General features: G+C 34.6%; 4 protein-coding genes across 4 annotated transcripts; 2 read left to right on the top strand and 2 right to left on the bottom strand.

The window, feature by feature from the left end:
* Positions 1 to 168: 168 nt before the first annotated feature.
* On the top strand, positions 169 to 5,091 carry LOC105648255 (A20/AN1-like zinc finger family protein). Its single transcript, XM_012234577.4, has 3 exons — positions 169 to 248; positions 384 to 449; positions 4,153 to 5,091. Exon 3 carries the CDS (start codon positions 4,157 to 4,159, stop codon positions 4,670 to 4,672), a length of 516 nt encoding a protein of 171 aa, XP_012089967.1. The 5' UTR covers positions 169 to 248; positions 384 to 449; positions 4,153 to 4,156; the 3' UTR covers positions 4,673 to 5,091.
* Positions 178 to 3,749, top strand: PDE247 (Tetratricopeptide repeat (TPR)-like superfamily protein). Its single transcript, XM_012234576.4, has 3 exons — positions 178 to 248; positions 384 to 449; positions 1,653 to 3,749. The coding sequence occupies exon 3, from the start codon at positions 1,742 to 1,744 to the stop codon at positions 3,326 to 3,328; it is 1,587 nt and encodes a 528-aa protein (XP_012089966.1). The 5' UTR covers positions 178 to 248; positions 384 to 449; positions 1,653 to 1,741; the 3' UTR covers positions 3,329 to 3,749.
* Positions 5,092 to 5,506: 415 nt separating the features above from the next.
* Positions 5,507 to 7,328, bottom strand: LOC119369046 (MSF1-like family protein). The gene is made up of 2 exons (XM_037640868.2): positions 7,168 to 7,328; positions 5,507 to 6,339 (listed from the first exon to the last, which is right to left on the bottom strand). Exon 2 carries the CDS (start codon positions 6,319 to 6,321, stop codon positions 5,764 to 5,766), a length of 558 nt encoding a protein of 185 aa, XP_037496796.1. The 5' UTR covers positions 6,322 to 6,339; positions 7,168 to 7,328; the 3' UTR covers positions 5,507 to 5,763.
* Positions 7,329 to 7,713: 385 nt separating this feature from the next.
* On the bottom strand, positions 7,714 to 11,004 carry PLT1 (Integrase-type DNA-binding superfamily protein). The gene is made up of 10 exons (XM_012234572.4): positions 10,711 to 11,004; positions 10,395 to 10,605; positions 9,907 to 10,282; positions 9,727 to 9,809; positions 9,573 to 9,581; positions 9,392 to 9,480; positions 9,218 to 9,291; positions 9,071 to 9,121; positions 8,911 to 8,987; positions 7,714 to 8,740 (listed from the first exon to the last, which is right to left on the bottom strand). Exons 2-10 carry the CDS (start codon positions 10,540 to 10,542, stop codon positions 7,989 to 7,991), a joined length of 1,659 nt encoding a protein of 552 aa, XP_012089962.2. The 5' UTR covers positions 10,543 to 10,605; positions 10,711 to 11,004; the 3' UTR covers positions 7,714 to 7,988.
* Between the last annotated feature and the right edge of the window lie 5,818 nt (positions 11,005 to 16,822).

Below are 16,822 nucleotides of genomic sequence, written 5' to 3'. Positions count from 1 at the left end.
AAAATAGGATACCGAATGTTACACGCGCATCCAGTAGAGAACCGACACGTCACTCTCTCATCAATAAAGATAGTTCGTTGGCAAGGGACACCTCGCCTTTTAAAAAATCAAAAGGGAAAATGGTAGAGAGAGAAAAAAAATAACAAAAGAGAAAGGCAACTCACCAAACGCCTCTCTCTCCGTTTGGCTTTGCTCTCTCTCTCTCTCTCTCTCTCTCTCTCTCTCTCCCCTCTCTCTTCGGCGATCTGGTACGTTTTCTGGGGTTAGGGTTTTTCATCTCTTATATCTAGATACTTTCGTTTTTTATCTTTTTTTTTTTTTTTGGGAAATTTCATCTGTATCTGTTGATTGTAATTATGTGTTTGGCCTATTTGATTTAACAGGTCATATCTGATGCAGTTTTGAGCTAAGAGATCGGTCCAACAGAATCATTTCTAAAAACGATTAAGGTTTGACTTTGTATACATATGTCTGTTTGCCTTTTTGTAATTGGATTTCATTTCTCAACCTTTTTGGGGCGGGGATTATTTGAGATGGAGTTATCTTGTTCTGGGTATGCACAATTTTTAAGTTCTCTGATTTAATTTGTGCCACCATAAGGAGAATGGTATCAAATCGTAACACGACAAGGTTCTGCTTATGGCTCTCAGAAGAAATATGTGTTGTGTGTTTGGATAGATTTGTGATGTTTCATGACTGATAATTACAGTTTGGTATGGATTTTGGGAAGAAAAGTTTTATTTATTTTTTCACTCGTTTAGACTGGGTGAGACTGAGAATATGCAGTCAAATTTTGAGATTTGGGGTAGTTGCTGCATGTCATGTATGTTTGTGACTACTAGTGTTGATTGATATTCTATTGCTAATTTGCTTTTCTTCAATGTTGTCGCGTATGCATTGACTAAAATAGCCAATATATAAGCGTAGCTCAGTTTGATGAGAGGAATATTTTGTAGTAGATGTCAACTTGCATGTATGAATTTGTTAATGTACTGCTGGTAATTTGATCTTCTGTCCAGTGCAAAATTTCTTTCGCATGCAATCTCATTTTGTTCTTCAGAGCATAATAATTTTAATTTAGTCGTGGAAACTGATTTATTATCAGCTGACGAAAATTAGAATAGAATCCCACAACTAGTTTATGATTGTCATTTGCATCTTCATATCTTTGGATTTGTTCTGTATAATATTTTATTACAAAATTAACTACTACTCTGGAGATTGAATGGAAATCTTGAAGTTTAGTGCTCAAATTATTGGTGAAGAGGTAAATACCATTTGTAGTACGAGGAATATTGATGGTACTTTGAAACTAGCCACAAAACTAATGCTATCACTACCACTGTACACCACGTTAAAAAACACGTCCTTTTCTCTCCAGCTTGCTGATGGTTCAATCATTTGCATGCTATTCACTTTCATTGACTTTAGGAACAAAGCTAAATAATGCTACATATTGAGACAAAAAGCTCTAGCATCATAAATCTGCTCAGTTTCTGAGGTTTGTTACCAGCCACAAGTCATGAATGCTGCATAAACTTCAGGATCCTAATTACGAACTTTGATCCTCAATAGTATATGAAATCCATTTTACTTGATTATCGAATGTTACTAATCATTTAGAAACATTAATTGAAGTGCTGTTTGGACAGGTTTGGAAACTAATCTCATGAATTCAGAAGAAAAATTTTCGTTTGCACTCATTGAGCGGAAGTAAAAGAGGGCAAAGCCTAATCTGTATATGGCATTTGAACAAATGGCTCTTACTGCCCTCACATCTGTACCCACCATCACCCAACTCCCTCATCATGCAAACAACAAACCAACATTGGCAATGCCACACCTATCACAACATCAGAATAGATCTCAGTTCATTAGTTGTAAACCCAATCTTTCTGTTAAACAACAATCCAATAAACCCATAGACCTCACTGTTGCATTTACCTCCTCCATTTCCCGTCATTGCCGCAATGGCAAGCTACCTGAAGCTGCCTCACAATTCATACAAATGCTTCTTTGTGGCGTTGAGCCCAATCACATCACATTCACTACTCTTTTATCTGGATGTGCAGATTTTCCATTAGAAGGAAAATCTTTCGGCCCTTCTATTCACTCTTATGCTCGAAAAGTGGGTTTAGATACATGTAATGTGATAGTGGGTACTGCACTTGTTGACATGTATGCAAAGTGTGGTCATATAGAGCTAGCAAGATTGTGCTTTAACGAGCTAAAGACTAAAAATTCAGTGTCTTGGAACACAATGATTGATGGTTACATGAGAAATACTAAAATAGAGGACGCGATTGAGTTGTTCAATGAAATGCCTGAAAGGGATAAAATTTCTTGGACTGTACTCATTGATGGTTTTGTCAAAAAGGGGCATTTTGAGCAAGGACTGCAATGTTTTAGAGAAATGCAGGTTTCAAATGTGGAGCCTGATTATGTAACCATTATTGCTGTTTTGTCTGCTTGTGCAAACCTGGGTGCGCTTGGGTTAGGCATGTGGATACATCGATACATTCTAAAGCAAGAGTTTAGAGACAATGTTAGGATAAGTAATTCATTGATTGATATGTACGCTCGATGTGGATACATTGGATTAGCACAGGAAGTCTTTCACAAAATGTTGAAGAGAACTGTGGTCTCATGGAACTCTATTATTGTGGGTTTTGCTGCTAATGGGTTAGCGGAGGAAGCTTTAGAGTACTTTGAGTTGATGCAGAAAGAAGGATTCAGACCAGATGGAGTCAGTTTCACTGGAGCACTTACTGCTTGTAGCCATGTTGGATTGGTGGACAAAGGGCTTAAGTATTTTGCTGACATGAATAGAGTGCACAAATTATCTCCTAGAATTGAGCATTATGGATGCATAGTAGATCTTTATAGTCGTGCTGGGAGGTTAGAAGATGCACTGAGTGTCATAGAAAAAATGACGGTGAAGCCAAATGAAATTGTCTTGGGATCATTGTTGGCTGCTTGTAGGACTAGTGGAAATGTAGGGTTAGCTGAGAAGCTGGTGGACTATCTTGCTGATTTAGATCCTAGCATTGACTCCAATTTTGTGCTACTAGCAAATATATATGCAGCAGTTGGAAGATGGGATGGTTCAAGCAAAGTTAGGAGGACAATGAAGGCCCTTGGTATACAAAAGAAGCCAGGGATTAGTTCAATTGAGATCGGATGTGCGATTCATGAATTTGTGGCTGGTGATAAATCTCACATTGAAAACGAGCATATTTATGAAATGCTAAAGACTTTATCACATGATCTAACATTATTTGGCTATGTTCCTGAAGCCACAATAAATGATTTGTACGGAAATGATTGAACCATTGGTAGTAACACCAATCTTATTAACTTAAATAATCAAGTTTTAGATTTTTAATTCAATCTCCCAATAACTAACGGAGTTGATGATGAAGTTCTATGTTGAATCATATCTAATGATTCATCACCTTTTCCTACTCTCTTCCTAGTATTAGCATCCACGTTTGATCTCACAAAACAACTTCAAGAAAACAATTTATTTCTAAGAACCAAATCTCAAGTCCTATTGTTCACCTCTCTATTGTGCACTGCTCTCTCTCTATTGTGCACCTCACAGTCACATTTTTTCTTTTGAATTTTATTTGACTTGTAACAGAGACAATTTGCGAACAAATATCAGAGTTTTTGACTGTATTTTATATGTTCCTGTACCATCTCTAAGCAGAGGCCTCGATTGAATTATGTTTAATATGCTTCTTTTATATGCTTCTCTATTTATTATGATAAGTTATGTACTGTGTTGTGAAAGTGTACTCAATAAGAAGTGTATCTAGTGTACTTTTCTAACAGTAATGCGCATGGGGCTTCAGCCATTTTGCTGACATGTTTATTTTGAAAATTAGTTGTATGAGAAATGGGCAAGGACATTTAGTGACTTTCGCTTCATTTCTTGCTTAAGCATATGAACTATGCATGAATCTTGTTGGCACTGATGTTAATGCATTTGGCTGGATGCATTTTATTCGCACTTGTATAGATGTATCCTTTTTTTACATGTACTTATCTCTTGATGTGCATATGAATGGTGGAGCGAACTCAACCTTCTGCTGATGACGTAGTTATTTCCTTTACATATGCACCTTATTTTTGTTGATTTTGGCATAGGAACATGGACCATGATGAGACAGGATGCCAAGCTCCTCCTGAACGCCCAATTTTGTGCATTAATAATTGCGGCTTCTTTGGAAGTGCAGCAACAATGAACATGTGCTCAAAATGCCACAAGGATATGCTGTTGAAACAGGAGCAGGGTAAGCTTGCTGCATCTGCAGGACATATTGTGAATGGATCCTCAAGCAGTAATGTGGAACAACCTACTGTTGTCAACACTGTTGAAATTCAAGTCAATACGGCAGAGTCAAAGACCATCACAGTGCAGCCATCCTGTGCTTCAGCTTTGGGGGAGTTTGTTGAGGCAAAGCCAAAGGAGGGTCCAAACAAGTGCAACACTTGCAAGAAACGGGTTGGTTTAACAGGGTTCAACTGTCGATGTGGCAACCTTTTCTGTGCATCTCATCGGTACTCAGACAAACACAACTGTCCATTTGATTACCGTAATGCTGCCCGTGAGGCTATAGCAAGAGCCAACCCTATTGTCAAGGCAGAGAAGCTTGATAAGATATAGATTTGAATTGGAAGTTTCTGAGTACTAAAATTTGATGATCATTTCGTCTTTGAGGCTTCTGAGTTGGCCGAGTATCTTATCAGGTCAGGTGTCCTTTTGTATTGTTGTGTACGGGGAAGCAAGACAGCATAGGACATCTCTGCAGTATGAAGAACTCTATATCTTGTGATTGGCGAGAGTTTATATGTTGGCTCCAGTGTTTTAAGTCTAAATCTGTGCTGGTTTGATGGACTTTGTTGTGGTTACGTTTGTAATGTGTCATCCTGTTTCATATGGCATTTCTCTGGTAGTACAGTACGTCAAAATGGCTTGTGCAATTTCTAGATGATAAATGGAAGTCATCCATGAACGCTCACGTGCGTAGCTTGTAAATTTTATTCATGGCTTTCAGGGCAGTAATATCGTGTCATTTGAATTTCTTTTGTGGTTCGCAGTCCTAGTTTTTAATTCCTGATTTTCATCTTCCTCCTAGGAAATTAGTCATCATCTGCCAGCAGCCCATCTATGTTAATAGATTCACCCTTCCACAGGGTGATGGTCGGAAGAAAAAAGTTGTTTAAGAAGGGTGTCTACATATCTCATTTTTCGAAGTTTTGGGTGGCTTTATATCTCATTTTAATGCACCGTACCGAAGCTATGGATAAAAATATAACCTATCATTTTTAATAGAAATATCTTCCCAAATGCAGACAACAGGCTCAAGATACTCGTTCAAATATCTTTGAGCAAGACAAGGGCCTTTTACTGACGAAGCAACAACCGGTACACAAAAGCTATAGTTTCAACCTCCAAGATTTTAAAAATCTACTTCAATGGCCAGTTTACTAAACGCAGTAAAGAAGAATTTAAGCAACATCTTATTCAAACACCTACTAAATGCATTTACAATCCATCAGATCTTCAACATTTAAATGAAAGGCAATGCACCAAAATTTACTGTTTCAAAATTTGCAATTACATCTGTAAAGTATTTCAAGGCGGATCGTCCATCCATTGCTAGATGTGGTTCCTTTATTAATTTCTATTCCTAAGAAACTCTGAAGCCTAACAGCCACCACTAGGGAAAAGTCTAAAACAGAAGTGAGAAAGAATTACAGGGTGATTCCTCTAGATTCAGCTTCAAGATACTTGCAGATCCTCTCCATAACCTCTCTACCCTTCGCACTATTCTGCAAGAACTTCTCAACACATCGTTGTTCTACCTTTTCTGCCATTGATGCTAGTGCCGATAATGGTTTGATCTGTATACTAGTCTCCTGCCGACAAATTGTCCATTCGCTTGGATTATCAGGGTGAGGATCATAGCGGATCTTCTCCTCAACTTCTATGAACTTCTGAAGACTAATGTTGCGGCTGGTGAGCTGCATGGAGTGTGTTTCGGCATCAACAACTGTTGATTCAATACAGTGGCAAATCTCCTGGCCTATAATTTTGCGGATGAACCATGGTCCCGGAGCATGCACAGTAACAGCACGAGTGGTGTAAAGCTTCCCAGATTCACGATCAAGCTTCCGGTTCAAAGTATCAACTTCAAGAATATGAGATAAAATACGCTTGTTCTCAGGGTCAGTAAACTTGCGCCAAGACGCAGAAGTTACTCTCTCCCATGGGTGCTTGTAAACATGCTCTTGTTTATATGTTCTCACCATGCTGTTTAACTTGGTGTTCTTCATTTAGATAAAGAACTTCGTAAGTAATCATTTACAAGCCCAGAATCAAATATAGAAGAACATTCCTTAACATAAGGATATGAAACCTTCTCAGCAGTCATTCCAGTCTAATAAATAAAACTATGAGTTCCCTAGAGGTAGAAGTAGACTTGATTCACAAAGGCGCATGCTCATATCATTCAACTAAATACATTTTCTTCATATTGGAAAACTATGAAACCCAAACAAAACGTGAAGTTATTTACAGAGCAACAACCAATTCATTAGATGCAAAAACTGATAAATATTATACAAACTGCCCATGCTACTGTTCTGCAGATTAATAGATCCATTAATAGTAACACTGAGAAGAATTATTGCCTTAAATTAGATTCAACCCGTAAATCAGAACAATAATTACAGCAAATAACAAAACCACAACTGCGAGGGAATTAACACCCATAAACTAATTGGGAAGCAATGGCAATAGGATCCTAAAATTGATCTTGCAGGTACGCGAAAACCCATCACTCAATTATGCTAAAAATAAACACACAACATGTGAAGCACTAAATCTAGTCAGAGCAATTAGGATCGCTATCCAAGGCTTGACATTTCTAAAAAAACTCAAATTTCTCTAAAGAAACCAGAAAACAGTAACCGATCCTTCAACTAAAATCACGACACAGAGACAGACGAGCGTAAAGATGGAAGTTTGGATTTTGATCAATATGATGACATCGAATTCACAAAAAAAAAAAAAAAAAAAAAAAAAAAATCACGGGATAACAAAAATCCAAATTGGAGAAGAAATGAGAGGAGAAATTTAGCCAGAAAAGTACATACCTTGAAAAGAGAAACAATGAAGAGCCGCAGCTACTGGAAAACCCTAGAAGAGATCTCTCGGAGAGACCGAAAAAGAAGTTAGGAATGTGGAATTCTCATTTTGATGATCGTAAACTGGTCTGTGTGGTTCGGTGGAGTACGTACTCCGCAATTCTCTTGCGACACAATCGATAGGCGGTGTTTATTTGTCTTAGCCATCAAGCAGCTGTACGTATAAGACAATATTGCCCCTTGTAGAAAATTATGTGGGATCTTTATTTTGACTTTTTTTCCAATTTTATTCAGTCAGTGACTTTGCCATTCTCTTTTTTGAGAATACAATTAATTCGTTAATTATTGAATATACCTTTGTTTAAAATTTTTTTTATTAAATTAACATCGAAATTATGTGACTTAAATATTAATGTGGAATATATTAAAATTTATTTTAGGTTTTTATTTATTTATTGGGACAAACTTATATATCAAAATTAAAATATTTTAACTCACAAATTTGCTTTTTTTGGTCTATAGAAAGATATAATTATGGAGAAGAATTATAATTAATGACATTAGAAATAAGTAGGATTTCATAATATGGATATTTTTGCATACAAAATTTGGGTCCATAAACTGACATGCCAAAGGTCATCAGTCAGTTGAACTCCAGCAGTTAAAAACCCTAGCTTATATATATATTCCTAAACAAGAAATATAACAAAAATTAAAAAGTATAGGCCTTCTTCTTCAACTTACCAAAGAAGACCCTCTTCTTCTTTTATAGGATTTGAATTAAAAATCATCTTCTTCAGTTTTCTTTTCTTTTTTTTTTTTTTTTTTTCCTAATCGTTCCACATTGTAAAAACTCCTGGATTTGATCCCTGCACTGAATCACCACACCAATTGCCATAGCCGCCAGAAGCCTGCATATCATAATCCACCTTAACAAGAGCAAGTTCTTCTGCTGATCCAACTGCATTTGACCCCGTGGAATTTGAAGCCATTCCAAGACTATTTCCCAAATACCCACCACTATAACTTCCACTAGAACTTCCATTGTTCTCCACAATTGAAGATGAAGAACCCATGTTAAAGAGCCCATGAAGCAAAGCTGGATTGTTTTGTATATAACTATTGTAGAACTGTGGGTTTTGATGACTTGACTGTTGCAAGTAATTACTACTAGCTGCAGATTGCTGGTGCAAATGAAGCTGAGTTTGGAGGTAATTTTGGTGATTAAATGAGGCTGTGTCTTGTGTATATTGAGAAATGTCTTGATTTTGTAGGGTTAGTAATGGTTGAGGTTGCTCAAAAGGTGATTGCATTAAAGAGTAAGCTTGCAGTCTGTTATTAGAGCTAGAGCTTCCATATTGAAAACTTGAACCAAGAGCTATCATTTCCTCTCTTTTTCTTGATGATTCAATTGCCTGTGCCTCCTTCAGTCGCTTCGCTGCTCCTCCGCCAATCGGTAAAGTGTTGCTTTCAAGAATGCTTTTAACATCATACCGGCTCATGTCAAAATTAGTCACTGCGTTTAGCCCCCTAAACTTAATCGCTGCTATGTCATAAGCTTCGGCAGCCTCCTCCTCAGTGCCTACATTAAATTATTTATGGAATAATCTATCAATTACTTAAGACATTTAATCAAATAATTTATTATAATTAATTTTAGGATAACCTAATAAGCTACGCCAACGCTATATATGTATAGTGTTTTTCTATATATATAACATATATATAAAAAGAGAGATATGATTGACTTACTAAAAGTTCCCAAATAAAGATCCTTGTTTCCTGCAACTCTACCGATCCTTGCTTGCCATCTTCCATGCTGGTGATGCCTGCTTAAGAATGTTGATAAGAGAGACAGAAAAAAGAAAGAAGGATGGTATATTATTTGTATATATAATTCATATAGTTTTACCTTGTAACTCCTCTATACATGGATGCACCCCTGGAGAAGCCACTACTCTTCCTGTCCGTGAAGAAATTAATCAATTTATTTAACAGCAAAATAGATCTTCAATATGGAAATAAAATTGAAAAATAGTTCAAGAAAGTAAAGAGTTGCCTTCTAATAGAGGCCACAAACTCCTGTCTGGTCATGTGCTTCATCTCCTCTAGTTCCTTCTCATAGTTACTGATCTACAAAAACAAAATCAAATTTGGTATTCACAGTCATCATATATAAGCATTGTTATGCAACTTATAATTCATTACAGTTTATAGAACAATAGAAACTTACGGGAAAATTGGTGGTAGTAGATGTACCCCAGTACTTTAATGCAGCAAGATCATATGCCCTTGCAGCCTTTTCTTCTTTGTCATAACCACCTAGTTAGACCAAATATAAGATAATTATGTATACAAAGATTTATGAAAATGAATACAAACTAAAAATTTTGAAAATTACAAAATTCACTTACCTAAATAGACTGCAAGCAGTAAGTAACCAAAGATGATCCATGAAAATAGAGAGAAAATGTTAGTACTTAATTAGTAGAATGTAATTCGTTATAATAAATCTGAAAAAATGATTATGAACCCTAAAAAAATCAAACCATATATTGTTTTATTTACCTTGTCGTCCTTTCCTAGATTGTCCTTCTCTCCTACAGCTATTATCCCACAAATGAGCTTCATACCTTCCTGTCCATCGATGTCTATACATTTGCAAAGCATATAAATTTAGGAAAATGAAAAGGAAACCAAAAACAAAAAAACTAATAATTAATTATTCACACAGCAAACGAACTCAACCTTGTGACACCGCGATATATTGAAGTTCTTTGCCCAAATGTATCTAAAGTCCTTCTTGGGGCGGTCGCTTCAACGGTGTTAGTGCTATTATCGCCGCTAGTTTCACATGTAGAAGCCTTGCCGCTAGCACTACCCATAGATAATGTTAATGACTGTAAATTGTTGGCATTTTCTTGAAACTCATAGTTGGTAGAGGCAGCTACCACAGCGTTATGCACTGGCAAAAGACTATTGCTTTGAAACATGTAATCAGAATCATTAGCCTGAAGTCCATTGAAGGCAACAAGATCTGATTGATTCTCGGATTTGCTCACACCAAGAAAGTCTGCAACTTTTGGAACTTCACTGCTGCCTTGGGTGTTGACAAGACTCCATTCTGTAAAAAAATATTTAACAATCCAAAGAAGAATGTAATTGTTAATAGAAAGAGTCAGAAATATCAGTAATATCAAAAAGAAAGAGAGACAGGGAAATATATATATACATACCTTGGTTTTGAAATGGGTTATCCATAGTTTCAGTGACTAACCCTAAAGAAAACTGTTGAGGGTGAGAAGTATGTAAGTGGGGAGGCAAAGAAGAATGAGTGGGAGAAAGAGGAAAAGACAGCCAGTTGTTTGAATTCATGGAGCCCATTGTTAATGTGTTATGTTTCTTTGAAGATTATCCTTCAGCAAATCAAATTAAAAACTCCTGCTCCTGCATGTAACAAAACCCACTTTCAAAATTAATTTCTTGAAATAGAGGACTTAAAAGGAAGAATCAAATTAAATAAGCAAGGAAAAAAGTATGTAAAGGATTTACAGGTATAGGGTTTGCCCCAGTTAGCCTCTCCCTCTCTCTTTCTTCTTCCTCTCTCTCTCTCTCTCTCTCTCTCTCTCTCTCTCTCTCTCTCTCTCTCTCTCTCTCTCTCTCTCGCTCTCAGTTTTTGACCTAATAAGTGAAGTTTGAGGGGAACATGAGAAGAGAAGAGAAGAGAAGAGAAGAGAAGAGAAAGGGGGAGAAAGAGGGGAGGGTTTAAAAAAGAGAATTTTGTAAAGGGCTATGAACAAGTTAAAATGGAAAGCTGTGTCCTTTACACACAGAAGAGAGAAGAGACACACAAATCAACCAAAATTTTCCTTTATCATGACCCCTTTTGCAATGGTGATTTTAAACGGTCTGATCCTAATCACCATTTTCCAACATATGAAAACCAAGTCATTATCATACTATAATAATAACCATTTAATACAAGATTATCACTATTCTATAGGCCAAAAAGTACACGAGTTTCATATTAAATTAAAGAAATAGTAACAAAAATTGAAGTCCATTCTGTCTGTGTATTGAGACAAACCCACAATTCCAACTGGAAAAATCCATTTTAATATCCAATTCTATCTCTATAATTTAAAATTAAACCCCACTTGGCTTCTTGGAACTCTCGTTCTCGTTCCTTGCAATATATGACTCCCCAAAGCCCAGCATTCCCACACTCAGCAAATCATCTCTTAGTCTAAATATCCGCCATTCTACGTAAAGTTACCGACCTCTCTCTCTCTCTCTCTCTCTCTCTCTTCTTAAAGAAACTTTACAACATTAAAATTATATATATACACGATCAAACCCATGAACCACAGAAGATCTCCCATCTCTCTATCTTTCAAATGGGTTAACTCATCAAAAACCTAATTTGTAGATCCCCGAGTACCTGCATGTGTTAAAGATGCATGTGTACGGACATTATATATTTTAATGTAAAAATCCGACATATAAAACTTTTTTTTTTTTTTTGAAGTATCAGAGGACTAAGAATTGCCCTTGTTCAAAATAGGACCATATTCTGTTCAGTAAAATATTTGTTTAAAGAAATTTAGAAAACCCTTTCTTTCTTATTTTAATCAGAAGGATTTCATTTGGTTCCCCAAGTAGAAATCTGTTGACCATCCAATTGATATTCGTGCCTCGTCAAAATTTTTTTTATAAAAAAAAGCCTGAAGATTAAAATAACTTCTAATTAATTAATAGAACTGTCCTTTTGTTTATCATCTACCTCATGCCTTACATACAAGTAATAAAAAAACCACAGCCATTCCTTTATAAGCACTCCATCCTATTAATGCAGTCACCAAAATAATAACAGGGCGATGCGTTTATAAAATTTTTCAACCATGTCCATCTTTCTTTCTGGTCTTTTTTAGTTCTTATACCTATAAACATGCAAACAAAAATTAGAAAAATTAGTTTTGACATGTGTGTGTAAGTTTTTTAAAGTGAGAAAGAGAGAGAATGGCTAAAACCTGACAAGTGACAGGACTTTAAATTATGGAAGGTTCATGATATATTCGCTGTTATATCTTGTGTTTCCATGATCCTTTGAAAAGTGAAGCACTCAGAGGATTACTACTTTATAATACTATAAAGTAATGCTAAGAATCTAAACCCATAAGAATAAATAAAACAAAGTTGTTGCAATCAAATCAAAACAGAAAAACGAAAAGAAAACAAAATCACCTGCCATTGTTGATGATGACACAGTTCTCCCCAAATTCTTGAACAGTAAATTATTATATAAATATAAAAGATAAGACTAGGTTGACTGAAGTGCACGACAAAAAGGAGGCAGGACCCACGTCTCTCGCCTTCTCTCTTCAACTTTTTCTACCCTAAAAACCTCTAAAAACATTCAGTCTTACAACCCAAAACCCACTCAAATCAGGTATCTTCTATCATTTATTGAAAAACAAATACTCCATTCATTAAGAAAAAAACTGATCAAGAACTGGAAATAAAAGAAGAAGTTAAACAAATAGTTATAGGATTAAAGAAAGAAGCATTAATTAGTTAGTAGTTAAACAAACAAAGAATCTGGCTCACTTGTTCTTGAAAAGTGTGGAGGGAGAAAAGAAAGAGATGGGGATTAGCCACCGCCACCGGCCATTTGCGGTAAACACATTTAATCAGAGGGTTTCACGTCGTTTCAGATATTGCGGCCAAATGCGGAGGAATGTGACTGACACGTGTCGGTTAGCCTTTTGGCTTTTTATTTTTAGAAGAGGGGACTTTGAAAGTTGCAACCAGGCGGGCCAATTATCCGATTTGCATGCTTGCACAAAAAAACACAATTTAGAACCAACTTTGACCATATTCGATGACTATGAATATGATCCCAGTGCCGTTTTTCCTTTTATTACTGTATTGCCCTTCATTCCCACCCCAATTTTTGACTGATAAGCTCTCTTCAATAAATATTTTGATTCGTAGGTATTCTCTAGTTCGTAAATTTGATAGTAAAGTTGGTTTTTTTTTTTTTTTTTTACTGGTTCTTCCAACAATGCTGATTCCTCATTTTTGTGGGATAAAATTTCTCTAAATCCAATTTTTGGGTCTAATATAAACTAAATCAAAGAAAAAAAAAATATTCCTACTCTCCTCCTTTTCTCTCAATGAATAGTTAGAAACATTCCCATTTAAAAAAAAATATTATTTTTTATCGGTTTAGTCTATAAATAGAGTTATAAACTAAATCTGTGGCAAGTCATTTTGGTTTTTATAAATGAAATTTGTATTGAATCGCAAATTGATTGATAATATACATAGATATTTATTAATCAAAGTAATTTAAATTTGGGAATCATAAAAGCACGAGTTAGGTAGAAAATATAAGTTGAATCTGACATGGTTGTTTCGTAAAATAAATGCAAATAGTCATAAACTGAGGATTGAGGATTGAATTGAAGTGCATATAATTCGTAATGTTGGATAGCCTGTTATAAAATCTATGCTTGAATTAGTGTGCAAAGCCAAAGACCATACGTATCGATCATTGGAAGTAAATTGGAGGGAGGAGCAGGGCCATTTTGGGGCAAAGAAGGTCACGAGAATCCAGAGGAAAGTTTTTAGAATTTCCAAGAGGTGGGAGGAAACGCCGGGAAAGTGCTCGTGTCGCCTCGAAATGAAGCGCTTAGAAGGCCAATTTAATTTTTTGGGAAGAAACCTTGTTCTCTTCTCAACACACCCTTTTAGGGTTTGGGTTAGGGTTAGGGTTGTTTTGTAACGCATTACTAATGCCAGCCCAACCAACCACACTGCAAAAGACAAACAAATTGAATTGAAAATTCACAAAATTATAAAAATAAGACTATTTTGCATTTTACTCTACTAATAGCTAATTAAATTCACGTTAAAACCAAAAAATCATAGATTTTTTATAATAATTACTTCCCTCCATATGGTTCTAAGTTCATGTTCTACTGATAGATTTTTCATAGTTTCCTTTTCATTTTCTTGGAAAAATCTAGGTTTCCTTTTCCACTGTTCTTGAATTTTGCTAAACAGAACCTATATATGATAGCCTAATAATGTTTTAATGTCAGCATCGTTTATGGTTCATGAAAAACTCTAACAGTGGCCAAGGCACTATTTGTAATGTACTTTTTATATACAATCTAGACATTTGATTTTAAATTTTGATCCTTAATTATTGGGATGGAACAAAAGAGCAAAGCAAGGATATATGTTTTATATACTGAAAATTAATTTGCATCATTTGGACTAATAACTTTTCTTTTTGAAATTGTAAACTAAAGTTTTTTCTTTTTTTCCTGATGAAAAATGAAAATAAGAAGTTTACAGTTGACAGTGGAGAAGTCAGGGTTCCAATATTCTTCAAATACTAGTTCAAATCCAATGAATCTGCAAAATTTCAAGAACTCGTACATTTGTAACTTCGACAATCTCACAGAAGCAGCTGTAACTTTTTCAATTTGGAAAGTATATTTATGACCAACAAGCTCCATGTTATGTTAGGTTAGTTAATTAATTACCTAATTAATTAATAGGACGTATATAAGGCATGTGCATGGCATTATCTTGTTTTATGTAATCAAAGATGCATAAAATAAAAAAATTAATTAAGTTTAAATAATTTATTTATTATAAGGATCCATCACAGATTAACAAAAAAAAAAAAAAAAAATCAACTATCTATATTGATTGATTCAATGGGATTTTTGCCATCTTAATATCAACGTTCGGATCTGAGCTTGAAGGATTTTATTTATGGTATCGAGATGCTATAAATTAAACAACTGACTTACCTTTATCATTTTATACCCAAAACGCTTCCAATTGCTAAACTTCTCGAAAATTGAAAATCCACAACCGTTAGGATTTAGAAACTTGACTCCGTATAATTAACGAAATTTAGATTTTTGTTTTTTTTTTTTTTTTTCGATATCAAAACTTACCATTCAATCACGATAATAATTAAATCCTAATCTGATCAAACTAATTGGAGTCAGGTATATGAATAATCTGTTTTCGATCTACTTTACTAAATTGTTGTATCTCTCTAATTTTGTCTCCATTTCCCTTTTAGCACCATTAGCATCTCTCTAATTCTCTAATCCTGTCTTTACATACTCGTTCCCAATAAAGTAGGAGCATAGTTTTGGGCTTATGACAAGGGCTATTGTAGCCAGCATATGGGCTGGATGTTAAGGCCCGTTGGGTTTCCAGAAAAATTATCCAATGGGCTAGTATTAGTAATCTTGAATTAATTAGAAAAGTAATTAAGGATTTAACTAAAAGAAACAGCCAAACCTGTAACAACCAAAACATAATAATTAAACTACTTCCATCATTTAACGCGATGGAAATTACTAGAAAAAGCAAGGTTTTGCAGAATATGATCATAGCAATATACAAAACAACTCGATCATAATTCTGAGAACAATTGGCAATCTGTGTGTAATCGTTTGCAATGATCATATACTTGAATTCCTTCGTGTCATCAATGTCCAGTACTCCACGATCATATGATTTTTAATTATTAAATACACTGAGCAAGAAAAGAGATAAATGGAAACAAAAAGAAAAAGATGTAAAACATATTATAGATATATGTTGGCTTCCATCATGAAATTGCAGAGATTATATAGTGGAGACAGCCATTACCCAACATGCAAAAAATATATATGCCCACGACTTTGAAGAAACCTCAATTATGACTATGAAATTGGACCCAAAAAAAAAAACAAAAAGAACTGTAAATATATATTGAGAGATCAATCAAGAATCCACGGACCCACTCTTCAGGACCCAAATCAAAGGGCGGTAAAAAGAGAAAAATAGGAAAAAAAGAAAAAAGAAAGAAGAAGAAGAAGAAGAAGACAAGTTCAAATGTAAATAATGATAATAAAAAACATAATTTAAAATAATTACTGTAATATATGTTTTTAGTTAGTGGGTCCTTGTAGCAATTAACTTACATTAATTATATATATATATATATATATATATATATATATATATATATATACATATATGAGCAGAATATATAAAAGTAATTTAAAATGCTTGGTGTCCACTTTAAGCATTATTGAAGGAGACTCCAAATAATCCAAACAAGTTATTATACAATAATAAATTTTCTTATGATGGGAGTATTGATATGCAATGTTTGTGTACTTGTATAATTTTTTCTCGGCAGTGCTTCATCCATTTTCATCTATATTGCCTTATGATCATCACATATATGGTAAAATAATAAAAATGGATATATAATTATTTATGAATATTATTATCATTAGGTCTTAAACTAATAATAACAATTACTTTAAGACCTAATTAATTTATATAAGTATAGATATTGATTAATTAATTAACAAGAAAAAGAGATTATTAACTTATACATAGTTGTTTCCCTTTCCCTTTGATTGATCAAAAACCATTTTGAAATGATAAAATATTTGTTTTGTGATGGTGAAATCATGGCCGACAAGGGCATCATCAAAGCATACAAACCTTTTTTTTCCTTTAAAGTACATTTGTTCCTAACTTTGACATGGGTGGAGGAATATAATTAGTAGTTTTAAAAATTTTTTTTTATCTTTGAGCTTAGGTGGAAGCTTACATTTTCTCCCACCAAATG

This window comes from Jatropha curcas, chromosome 10, assembly GCF_041381405.1.
Source record: "Jatropha curcas cultivar XTBG-Jc1 chromosome 10, XTBG_Jcur_1.0, whole genome shotgun sequence".
Taxonomy (NCBI): Eukaryota; Viridiplantae; Streptophyta; class Magnoliopsida; order Malpighiales; family Euphorbiaceae; genus Jatropha; species Jatropha curcas.
Note: the sequence above shows the minus strand (reverse complement) of the source record. Positions and strands in the feature narration are given on the sequence as shown.